This window comes from Galeopterus variegatus, unplaced genomic scaffold (genome assembly GCF_000696425.1).
Source record: "Galeopterus variegatus unplaced genomic scaffold, G_variegatus-3.0.2 Scaffold727, whole genome shotgun sequence".
Taxonomy (NCBI): domain Eukaryota; kingdom Metazoa; phylum Chordata; class Mammalia; order Dermoptera; family Cynocephalidae; genus Galeopterus; species Galeopterus variegatus.
Window position 1 is genome coordinate 255,468 of NW_007726838.1, and position 13,322 is coordinate 268,789.

A 13,322-nucleotide genomic window follows, 5' to 3' on the forward strand; every position below is an offset into this window, starting at 1 on the left:
CTATTTTTTAGGTGTGATAATGGTATCATATTTTTAATAACTTTTTAACAACTGCAGTTACTTTTAAAAATATATACTGGAATATGTATGGATGAAATGATAAGATGTCTAGGATTTGATTCAAAATAATACAGAGGGGATAGAGGGGGAGTAGAATGGGCTGTCCATGCACCCAGACTGGCCGTGAATTCACGGACACTGAAGTTGGGTGGTGGACACCTGACAGCTTACTGTAACATCAATTGTGCACATGTTAGACATTTTCTATAATATGAAGTTAGAAAGAAAGAACAGTCAACCAGGGAGCACTTGGACCCCCATCCCCAGAGATTCTAATTTGCTGGTGTGGGTGAGGCTTGTATAGCAGTAGTTTTAAAATCTCACCAGGTGATTCAAACTTGCAGCCAGGGTTAAGTGCCACTGAGGTAGCATCAAATAACCCAGTCTAGCCTCTCTCAGTTTTTTCCTCAGTTCAACATTATTTAAGACAACAGCAGGAGAAGCTTACATAATCACAATAATCACAGTTGCTGTATCAGTTTGATCAAACTACCAGAGGACTTAAGTCAAAGATTCTCCATTAGGGAAGCATGTACAAACCACACACACACCCCAGCCCTAGCCTCAGGGGGACATATTAGAATCATCTGGAAAGTACTTTCCAAAGTACTGACCCCCTGGGGATTTCAGAACTCGCTTCCCTCACTGTTGTGGCAGGGGGTCTCTCCTTCAGGTGTGCTGGGGGGAGGGGAAATGGAGAGGCTAAGGCCACGTCTACCTGTGCCTGTTCCTCTTGCCCAAGTCTTCCTCCTCAGGAACAGGGTCGATGTCGGGCAGGGGGATGATGTAGCCGCTGTCTGCACTCAGTCTCTGCTCATCCAGGCCACCCTCCCAGTCCTTCAGCTTGTCTTCCTCATTTTTGTAGGTGACACCAATGTATGCATTGTCTGAGTCCACGCGCATGCGAGCCACAGCAGGATGGTCACTCTTCAGGAAGTCCAGGTGAATCTTTTCATAACTCTATAAACATTCATTTAACATGTTTAATCAAGTGTTATTGACCAAGCCTCAGAATGAATCTAGGCACTCACAACTTACTATTAGTTAACTATACGTGTTTCCAAATGACCTCATAGACATAGGATTTAGACGATGGAAGGAGAGTCATATATCAACTATCCTCAGAGATGTGGGACATGAGGAAAGGGCCGCCAATGGCAGAGAGCTTCTATTAGTAGGTCTTAAGACACCAAGAGCCCCTTCTGCAGGTCAGGAGCTACACTGTGTCCCCTCCCACCCCCCAGGACCATCTGGCCCCTAGCACATGGTCTCTTCAGGGCTTGGAGGGGCCCTAATAGGAGATGGCAAAGACTTCCATGAGGAGCATTGTACCCAAAGCCTTCCTTGTCCCTAAACATTGGGGAAGTCTAACCTTTGATATAAAAAGACCCTATTTTCAACAATAGTTCCCATCTCTTCCCAACTAATAGGAGATGGCAAAGACTTCCATGAGGAGCATTGTACCCAAAGCCTTCCTTGTCCCTAAACATTGGGAAGTCTAACCTTTGATATAAAAAGACCCTATTTTCAACAATAGTTCCCATCTCTTCCCACCAACACATCTCCTTCAATCAGAGCATCTTTGAGCAAACTAAGGTCAATTTCCTTCTGCCTCCTCACTGCCTCACTTATGGGAGTTGTGGTGGGTGGTGAGATCATCAACAGACAAAAGTATTTAACTTCCAGTACAGCATGCAAGCCCCTAATGCTGCTCCTCCAGAAGATGGCAGAGAAGTGATAAGCATGAAAAACCTACACGGTGACTAATCCGAATTTAAGAAACCAAATTTATTATACAAGTGTGTTTCGGGTTCCTTCTCAAGGTCTCAGGAGAAATGTTTCATTCATTACGTATCCTGCTAGGTTCCATGAAATTACATTTGTTCCTCTGAATAGTTCTTCTTACTCAACAAAAAACCAGCTGGAGCCACAGATAACAGCTGAGGTTGTTCCTTCTTGTCAGATAAAAGCCAATTTTGCATGAATTTAAGGGCCTTCAAATTAGCAATTTACGGCTGTGGATGCCCTGCAACTTCTAACTACACAGTAGCTTCAGATATTCAAACACCTGGAGAATCAAGTGCTTACAGGTGTGGCACACTTAAGACGAAAGGGAAGGCCTGCAGGAATGGGAGGGTTTTCATTCATTCTTGCTACCAGGGCCATGAAGAGCTCCAGGAAGCCCCGACTGTTAGATCACAGTCTCTCTCCTCCTTTGAAAATGTTCTTTTAAAACAGTGTTGAATGGCACTGCTCACTGGCATAACTACCAGCTACTCTCTTCTCCCATTGCCCATGCCTTTCCACCCATCTTAACAGGCCCAGACAAACCTTTTTATATTGTCCAGGCAGCAGATTCTCCACAATCTCACTCAGGTGGTAGAAAGAGGGTCTCTTCTCTGGTTCACTGTTCCAGCACTTCACCATGATCTCATAGCTGCAGAGGAACAGACAGAACTCAGAGTGGGCACAGGGCACAGTGTTAGGTGTCCCTCACCCTCACAGACCCACTGGACATGAACACAGGCCCACGGACGGGGAAGGAGCTCACACTTCGCTGGTGGCATGGTCAGGCTTGGCCATCCGGTACCCGCTCTTGATCTTGTTGTAGAAAGTAGAATCCACCATCATGCCAGGGTAGGGTGTGCCACCTAAAAGTCAAAGAGGAAAACCAGGACTAACAAATGTGCAGTTCATTGCTGAAACACTAATTATAGTGCTATTATATTTTATATTATAATATAATTTTATATTATTATATTTTATATAATTATATTTTATAATTTTATATTATAATTATAGCACTATTATATTTTTAATAGTGCTGATAGAGCACTATTAAAAAACCGTTTGCATCCTAAAGCCTTGAAGTACTTACTGGTTCTTTCAAGGAAATTAAGCGTTGTCATCTCCTTGACTTCAGAGGCCTGCTCAAATGTTAAATTTAACTAGGACTCTAGTTGGTCGAATCCAAGCACCTTAGGCAAAAATTCTACATCTTTGGAAAAAGTGCTATAGTGTTTTTCTATGTTTCTGACTACTGGACCCACATATACAAAATGAACAAGAAAAATAAAGAGAAATTCCGAATCACTGAGGCCAAGAAAGTCATTTTCACCAAAAATGATCAAATAATTAAAGCAAAAGTAAAAGTTGGGGCTTGAAATGCCTAGATAATTTTCTGCTTTTAATGGGGTATGAGACTCCATGACACCACACCCTGGGATGGTCCATGGTGACCACCCACAGAGGGAGAACAAGGACAGACAAAGGAGACCAAGGAGGGAAGACGCACTTTACTGTCACATCAGGACAGCAGATAAATTCATGAAACGTTTCACAGGCCTGGTCAAGTTCAGTTCTCTCTCAGAATTTTCCACAACTAGTCCAGGACTCCTATCTCCTTTTTCTACACTCAAATTACAATTTTAAGTCAGTACCAGAGCTGGCCGGTTAGCTCAGCTGGTTAGAGCGCGATGTTGTAACACCAAGATCAAGGGTTCAGATCCCCGTGCTGGTCAAACGGCAAGAAAAAAATCAGTACCACACAGTTCATGACTAAATGTGTAAGTCTCATCTCCCAGGTGAACCATGCAGAGGTCAGAGTCATGCCTCGACCTTCTCTTAGGGCTCTCACCTGGCAGCACAGGGCACCTGCGTGGTTCGTGACCCGGTGATTGATTGACTGACTGACAGAGTGCCTAAGGGGTTTCTCTCCTCAGACTGACGACCAGGAGGGGCCACACTGCTTTTCCCCTGAGCGTCGATGGCCACCTGTCCACTGACAAGCCCATTCAACCCAAAGTCCAAAACGAAAAAGCAGCTGGGGAGTGGGTGTCTCAGGAGCACTGCCAGGGGCAAGTGTGCAGCCCCCAGAGACCCCGTCTCAGCCTGCTGGGCCCACCTCAGACACTGCGGGGTTGGGGGTGGAATATAATGGTGAGGTAGCTGTAGTGTGCTTGGCTCCCACCAGGTATCTAAACATTGTCTACATCCTGGAGCTTGGAAAGGTACATTTCCCTTCCCATGTTGTTCCAGAATAGCCCAGACAAGCAGAGATGTCAGGCCCATACCAAGGGAAAAGATCTCCCACAGCAGAATGCCGTAAGACCAGACGTCGCTCAGTGTAGTATAGAGGTTGTCGAAGATGCTCTCAGGGGCCATCCACTTCACAGGGAGAAAGGTCTGCAGGCGAAGAGGGAGGGGATTAAACCCAAGTCTATGCACTGATGATCGACAGCAGCGGAGAAGGGTAGGGTTTCTTCTGACTCTTAGTAACGTGCACTAATTATCTGCTCCCCATGAGTGTCTCTGTGTGTGTTCTGTTCACTGCAGTACCTCAGAGCCTGGCACCTACAGGCTGCTCAATACATAGCTGATGAACAGGCAATGTTGTCTCTTATGTCCTCCAAAGGAATAATGACCAAAACTATTTCATTCTGAATTGTTACTCAAAAAGTGTGAGCTCTAAATGGAACTGTCCCTATTTTCAGATATTCCTAGGAACAAAATTAAGAATAGATACAGTGATCTGGGAGCTGATTACAGTTTTTGAACTGTAAGAAATAAATAATAATTTCCTACCACTACAAAGAGTTGGACATTAAGATGAATTTTGCAGCCTCTTTTGTGAAGCTAGTCCAACCTTTGATGGAAATACTAACTGAGGAAGGTACATATAATAACTAGCCGTATTAGCATTCTTCAGCCCTCTAAGATTGCTGGGGAGAAAACAGACTCATAACCTTATATGAACAGGGGAGAAATCGGCTCCACTAAAGCACAGTGATTTGTTCAAGGTGCCAAAAGTTGTGTAGGAAGAGCCATGGCTACAGGTCAAAGCCACATAAGTACATGAAACACACAGAGCATGGATCCAGGCCAGTGTCCTTCTCTGGGCAGATGCAGCAACCCTGTGAACTATACTCTGTGGGGTATTTGGAATTGTACCCACAGGTAGCAGCTGTATCCCAAGCTACTTCATTTGCTTAGAGATGGAAGGGATAGGAGAACAGTCCAAGTATACAATAGAATGACTATCTGTAAGAAAACTGTGCCTCTAAGATATACTCATTCAAATGGTCCCAATATTTTAGAGGGTCACAGATGCCTTTTGAAACTCTGATAAAAACTTAAAAACTAGAGATCCTGTCTTTGGGAATGCATGCTTATACATGCATACATACGATTTACGTATTAGTAGCTAACACTTACTGGGTGCTTCTATAAGCCAGGCACTGTCCTAAGCACTTTATGTGAATTAAATGATTTAATCCCTCACAGCAATTCAGGAGATAGGTACTATTCTCACCTCCCTGCTACTGGCAGGGAAACCGAGTACAGAATTGTCAAGTTACTTGCCCCAAATCCCCGTACTGGTAAGTGCTAGAGCTGGTACTCACACCCAGGCGGTCTGGCTGCAGAGCCTGGGCTGTTCCTACTGACCTCCCTGGAGCCCACTCATGAATCTCATGGACTTTATGTTAAAAATATGGGCATCGAATGGCTAACAGCTAACAGCTGACTTCAGAGGTTAAGGGGAGGGAGGATGAGCGTGCCGATTGAGAAGAGAGAGTACGTACGCTGCCTTTCGACACATAGTTCGAATCGTGCATGATGTCTCTGGCCAGGCCAAAGTCACATATCTTCACAATTTTCCCTTGTGCCAGGAGGACATTGCGAGCAGCCAGGTCCCGGTGGACACACTGTGTAGAAAGGGAAGAAACAACTTCAGGGTTACTCTCCCTGTGGCTAGACAGCATCACCCCTGCCAGACTGCCTGCTCCGTGGCAGCACTAGGGGCCACCTGGTACACACATCGCATGAAGAGCTCACCTACCCCAGCGGACCACCCCAGCCACTCCTGAGAAAGAGAACGCTCTGGAGAAAAATGGATCCCTGATGACCTCAGACCCCCTGCCCCGCTTAGAGGCAGAGGAAGTGAGGCCGGTGGACATTAGAAGCAGCCGTTGTTACTGGCCTCTCCCAGATCTCCTAGCATCTCCTTCCACACTCCCCTCACTCCGAAATCTGTGGCCAGGTATAAAGAGGTCCCTGCCCCTTAAACATACATTTTTTGAAGCCAAAAACTCCATTCCTCGGGCAACTTGATAGGTGAAGCTCAACAAATCCAACAAAGTAAGGCCTTCTGAATTATCATCTGAAAGGAGGTTCTTGACTTCTGAGTCTGCAGAGAAGGGATGAAATGTGTTGGTGCTGGTGGACAGCAGGAAACATCACCCACCACCAGTGACTCCCGCTGCGCCGGGCTGCTTGTCAGCTTGCAGAGGCTTGTACAGAGAACATACCCAAAAGTAATTTCTTATAGAGGTTCTAGACCTCACAGGTAGATACTGAAACTATGCGAAGGTTCTATCTTTAAAAAGAAATATATATGCAGAAACATATATCTGGTTAAAATACATACATATGCACATATATATAGTCATCCCTCAGTATCCATGAGGATACCAAGATCCACGGAATCTCAAGTCCCTGATATAAAATGAAATAGTATTTGCATATAACTTATATACATCTTCCCATATGCTTTAAATTATCTCTAGGTTATTTATAATGCCTAATGCAATGTAAATGTTATATAAATAGTAGTTATACTGTATTACTTAGGGAATACTAACAAGAAAAAAATAGTCTGTTCACGTTCAGTACAGATGCAACTTTTTTTCCGAATATTTTCAACCTGCAGTTGGTTGAATCTATGGATGGGGAACCTCGAGATACAAAGGGCTGACTGTATATACACACACCTACACACACACACACACACACACAGTGCCATAAGGACTGGTTTAAAGTAGTCTCTCTATGGGTTCTCACACATATTTTTTTGTTTGCCTTCCAAATTTCTTTTTACAACCTTAGTTAGCAAGCCACCTCAGCCAACTTAAAAACACACAAACAGGGAGGAGACGTCACGAAGATGGCGGAGTAGACGGTCCAGTGCCATAAGGACTGGTTTAAAGTGGTCTCTCTATGGGTTCTCACACATATTTTTTTGTTTGCCTTCCAAATTTCTTTTTACAACCTTAGTTAGCAAGCCACCCCAGCCAACTTAAAAACACACAAACAGGGAGGAGACGTCACGAAGATGGCGGAGTAGACGGTCCCCGGCATCACTCTCTCCCACAACCAAGCAATATACAACTATTAAAAAGCAAAGACTGCCAACCTGGGACCACTGGAGCTCGGGGGAAGAGGAGGAAAGACCTGAAGAATTCATAAAGGTGGGAGAAGCCGCGGTGAGAGAAAGAAGAGACCACTCTGACTGCTTTGACCCTGGCTGCTTCAGGGCCAGCCCCAGTGAGCACATGGAGCAGGAGCCGGCAAAAGCCACAGCTGAGCCCTTTGCATGAAGTTGCTTGGAGTTTGCAGGAGAGAAGAAGGCCTCAGAATACCCCGGGCCAGCAAGACCACTGACAGGGTTCATGTGGACCCACAGAGTGAGGGGCACAGCTGACGGAAAATAGGAGCCACCCAGAGGCCGATGAGTCATCGCAAGGGACCGGCACACAGCCCACCCCATGGGAAGCATTTGGAGTGCAGGGGGAGGCTGGCAGGCAGGGAGAACATTGGGGTGCACGGTGGGCCACTCATCTGCTTTCCCATCGGCAGAGGCTCACTAAGGGGAAATTGGTCAGGGCAATAGAACTGCAGGGGGAACAGTTTGCCGAGAAGACATCCCAGGCCAGAATATCCACACAGCCCGGTGTACCTGACGTCACAAGACCCAGAAGTGATTAAAAGGCCAACAATTAAAATCTGAGCTGCAGGAAGAGCCTCCCCCGAGGGAATCAGCAGCAAAGCAGCAATTTAGCTCAACCACAGGGCTCATGTGCTGGTCCCCACAGGAAGTTCCCCCGTTTTGGATTGACCAAAGGACAACAAATTAGGTCCAGGGCAGAGTCAAATGCCCCGCATCAATGTAAAGACACAAAGATCGAGAAAGAACAGAGAAATATGACACTATCAGAAGAAACAAACCAAGCACCAGCAATGGACCCAGAGAAACAGATGATTTATGAAATGTCTGACAGAGAATTCAGAATAATCCTCTAAAGGATGCTCAGGGAATCACAAGAAAATACAGATAGAAAGTTAAATGATACTTGGAAAATAATACAGGAACAGAAATGAGAGACTTGACAAAGAAGCCAAATAAATTATAAAAAACCAAAGAGAAATTCTAAAAATACAGAATGTATTATCTGAACTGAAAAACTCGAAAGTTCCAACAGCAGATTTTATCAAACTGAAGAAAGAATCAGTGAGCTCAAAGATAAAACATATGAAATTATTAAATCAGAGAAGAAAAAAGAAAAAGAAAAAATGAAACAAATACAGCAAATATTGGACTCCCTCAAGCAAAATAACCTCACATAATTGGCATACCCAAAGGAGAAGAAAAAGGAAGAGATATAGAATGCATATTCAAGAAAATAATGGCTGAGAACTTCCCAAGTATGGTGAAAGATGACGGCATGCAGGTACAGGGCTCTCAGAGGTCAGCAATCAAATTCAATCCAAGGAGGAACACCACAAAGCACATCATCCTCAAATCATCAAAAACCAAAGACAAAGAAAGGATACTGAAAGGAGCAAGAGAAAAGAAACACACAACATTCAACAGAGCTCCAATACATCTCTCAGCAGATTTCTCAACAGAGACTCTACAGGACAGAAGAGAATGGGATGACACATTCTGGTTTTCTTCCATTCTTTTTCTATCTTTTTTTTTTCTTTTTACTGAAACACAATTGATTTTACATACTTGTGGGGTAGAGTTGAGTATCATTACTTGTGTACAATGTGCAAATGATCAGGCCAGCCCATGGCTCACTCAGTAGAGTGCGGTGCTGATAACACCAAGGCCACGGGTTTGGATCCTATATAGGGATGGCTGGTTTGCTCACTGGCTGAGCGTGGTGCTGACAACACCAAGCCAAAGGTTGAGATCCCCTAACCGGTCATCTTTTTAAAAAAAATAAAAAATGTGCAAATGATCATATCAGGATAGTTAGCATATTCATCATTATAAAACAATCATTTCTTTGTGTTGAGGATATTCAATCTCCTCTCTTCTAGTCATTTGATAACATGTAGTAAATTACTGTTATTATATAGGTGCCTAGCTTGACCATACATCAATAGAACTTATTTTTCCTAACTAGCTATTTTGTGTCCATTAACTCATTTCTTGGTATCCTTCCTCTTCTCCTTTTCCTGACTATAGAAACCAGTTTTGTTCTCTCCTTATGAGATTTCAACATATTATTATGATTCTTGTTTATCTGTTTCTCTTTCTTCCCCTCTCTCTCTTTTTTTTAGTTCCCACTTATGAGTGAGGACATGAGGTATTTCTCTCTGTGTGTCTGGCTTATTTCACTTAGCATAATGTCCTCCAAGTTCATCCATGCTGCTGCAAATGACAGAATTTTATTCTTTTTTATGGCTGAATAGTATCCCATTGTGTGTATAAACCACATTTTCCTGATCCAGTCATTTGTTGACAGACATTTAGGTTAGTTCCATATCTTGTCTACTGTAAATAGAGCTTTGATAAACATGGGATGATATATTCAGAGTGCTAATGGAAAAAGACTGTCAATCAAGAATTCTCTATCAAGCAAAACAAACCTTCAAATATGAAGGAGAAATAAAGTCTTTCCCAGATAAAGAAAAGCTAAGAGAATTCACCAACAGTATACCTGCCTTACAAGAAATGCTAAAAAGGGAGTTCTTCAATCTGAAAGAAGACAATGCTAAGCAGCAGCAAGAAAACTTTTCAAGATACATTACTCATTAGTAGAAAAAGTTCACAGGCAACCTCAGGGTACTCCAATGTTGCAAGGGGGTGAATAAAGTGCTACATCTTTAGTATGAAGACTGGAGGACACACCTAACAAGACAACAACAAACACAACAGCTGTATAAGATAAAGGCAATACTAAAGGATGTAACTCAAAACCACAAAAAGTCAAAAAGTAGGGGGGACACCAAAGCATAGAGTTGGCATTGGTTCTTTCTCACATATATATATATATATATATCAAAGTTAAGTTGTTATTAGTCTAAAATAATCTGTTATACCTGTAACATGTATTTTGTAAGCCTCATGGTAACCATAACACAAAAACTTATAAGACACACAACAAAAATAATTGGTGGGAAATTAAAATACACTGCTAGAGAAAACCACTCAATCACAAAGGAAGACAGATCAGAAAAAAGAAAAAAAAGGATTAACAAAACAACCAGAAAAAAAGAAACAGAATGGCAGTAACAAGTCCTTATATAATAACTCTTTTTTTTTTTTTTTTGTCTTTTTCGTGACTGGTAAGGGGATCGCAACCCTTGGTGTGGTGTCGCCTGCACCACGCTCAGCCAGTGAGCGCACCAGCCATTCCTATATAGGATCCGAACCTGCGGCGGAAGCGTCGCTGTGCTCCCAGCACCGCACTCTCCCGAGTGCACCACAGGGTCAGCCCCTTATATAATAACTCTAAATGTAAATGGATTAAATGCCCCAATTAAAAGACACAGAGTGGCTCAATGGATTATAAAACAAGAACCAACAATATGTTGCCTACAAGAAATTTGCTTCACTGGTAAAGACACATACTGAACTGATGGAAAAAATATATTTCATTGAGATGGAAACCAAAAAAGAGCAGGAGTAGCTATACTAATATCATATAAAACATACTTCAAGCCAAGGAAAGTAAAAAAGATAAGGTCATTATATGATGATAAAGGGATCAATTCAACAAGAGGAAATAACAATTCTAATTATATATGCACCGAACTCCAGAGCACCTACTTATATAAAGCAATTACTATTAGATCTAATGGGAGAAATAGACTCCAACACAATAATAGGGATTTTAACAACTTGCTTTCAGATCATCCAAACAGAAAATTAACCAGGAAATGTCAGAATTAATCTTTACTTTAGGCTGATTGGACCTAACAGACATATACAGAACATTTCATCCAACAGCAACAGAATTACACATTCTTCTCAGCAGCACATGGAACATTCTCTAAGAACAGACCTTATATTAGTTCACAAAACAAGCCTCAACAAATTTTAAAAAACTGAAATATCAACTACCTTGTCTGACCACAATGGAATAAAACTAGAAATCAACAACAAAAGGGACACTGGAAACTGTACAAATACATGGAAATTAAACAACATGCTCCTAAACAATGACTGGGTCAAAGAAGAATTCAAGAAGAAAATTAAAACATTCTTAGAGACAAATGAAAATGAAAACACAACATACCAGTACTTATGGGATATGGCAAAAGCAGTTCTAAGAGGGCAGTTTATAGCAATAAATGCGTACATCAAAAAAAAAAAAAAAAAAAAAGAAAGACTTCACATAAACAACCTAACATACCTCAAGAAACTAGAAAAACAAGCACAAACTAAACCCAAAATCAGTAGGAGAGAACTAACAGATATCAGAGCAGAAATATATGAACTAGAGATTAAAAATAAAAAATACAAGAGATTGATGAAACAAAGAGTTGGTTTTTAAAAAGATAAAATTGATCAACCTTTAACTAGACTAACAAAGGTAGGGGGAGGGAGTAGAGAAGACCCAAATAAAATCAGAAATGATAAAGGAGACATCACAACTGGTACCACAGAAATACAAAGGATCAAAAGAGACTGCTATGAATAACTATACGCTAACAAACTGAAAACCTAGAAGAAATGAATAAATTCCTGGACACATATAATTTACCAAGGTTGAATCATGAAGAACTAGAAAACCTAAACAGACCAATAACAAGTAATGAGATTGAAGCAGTGATTAAAAAGTCTCCCAACAAAGAAAACCCCAGTACCAAATGGCTTTACTGCTGAATTCTACCAAACATTTAAAGAACTAATACCAATTCTTCTCAAACTTCCAAAAAATTGAAGAGGAAGGAATACTACCAACTCATTTCATGAGGCTGACATTAACCTTATACCAAAACTGGAAAAAGATATAACAAAAAAAGAAAACTACAGACAAATATTCCTAATGAACACAGACATAAAAATCCTCAACAAAATACCAGCAAACAGAATCCAACAACACATTAAAAAGATCATTCACCATGATCAAGTGGGATTCATCCCACGGATGCAAGGATAGTTCAAAATATGTGAATCTATAAATGTGATACATCACATCAACAGAATGAAGGAAAAAAATCCATACAATCATTTCAATAAATGCAGAAAAGCATTTGATAAAATTCAACACCTTTTCATGATACAAAAATACAACAAACTAGGTATAGAAGGAATGTACCTCAACACAATGAAGGCCATATATGACAAGCCCACAGCTAATATCATACTTGATGGACAAAAATTAGAGGCTTTTCCTCTAAGATCTAGAACAAGACAGGCTGCCCACTTTCCCCACTCTTATTCAACATAGTACTGGAAGTTCTAGCCAGCACACTAAGGCAAGATAAAGCAATAAAGAGCATTCAAATTGGAAAGGAGGAAGTCAAACTATCCCTATTTACAGGTGACATGATCGTATACATAGAAAGCCCTAAAGACTCCACCAAATTTACTGGAATTCATAAATGAATTCAGTGTAGTGGCAAGATACAAAATCAACACGCAAAAGTGAACAGCCTTCCTTATATGCTAATAATGAAATAGCTGAAGAAGAAATCAAGAAAGTAATCCCATTCACAATAGCTACCAAAAAAGTGAAATACCTAGGAGTAAACTTAAAGAGGTGAAGGACCTCTACAATGAAAATAATAAAATATTGGTGAATAAAATTGAGGCGGATACAAATAAACAGAAAGATATACCATGTTCATGGGTTGGAAGAATTAACAACATCAAAATGTCAGTATTACCCAAAGCAATCTACACATTCTACACCATCCCTATCAAAATGCCAATAACATCCCTCACAGAAATATGAAAAAACAATCTTAAAATTTGTATGGAACCACAAAAGACCCCAAATAGCAAAAGCAATCTTGAATAAAAAGAGCAGTTGGAGGCACCACACTTCCTGACTTCAAAATATACTATAAAGCTATAGTATCCAAAACAGCATGGTACTGGCATAAAATAAGACCAATGGAACAGAATAGAGAGCCCAGGAACAAATCCACTCATTTACAGCCAACCGATTTTCAACAAAGGTGCCAAAAATATACAGTGGGGAAAGGACAGCCTCTTCAATAAATGATGCTGGGAAAACTGG

At 41.4% G+C, this 13,322-nt stretch overlaps 1 protein-coding gene across 1 annotated transcript in view; it reads right to left on the reverse strand.

Moving 5' to 3' along the window:
- Positions 1-204: 204 nt before the first annotated feature.
- PDGFRA (platelet-derived growth factor receptor, alpha polypeptide) overlaps positions 205-13,322 on the reverse strand; it is a 47,301-nt gene continuing 34,183 nt past the window's right edge. The window contains exons 17-22 of the mRNA XM_008571833.1: positions 6,132-6,247; positions 5,643-5,765; positions 4,134-4,245; positions 2,612-2,711; positions 2,392-2,497; positions 205-1,020 (exon numbers count right to left, since the gene is read on the reverse strand). Of these exons, the coding sequence (XP_008570055.1) occupies positions 775-1,020; positions 2,392-2,497; positions 2,612-2,711; positions 4,134-4,245; positions 5,643-5,765; positions 6,132-6,247 (803 nt within the window). The 3' untranslated portion in view covers positions 205-774. The remainder of the gene's footprint in view (positions 1,021-2,391; positions 2,498-2,611; positions 2,712-4,133; positions 4,246-5,642; positions 5,766-6,131; positions 6,248-13,322) is intronic.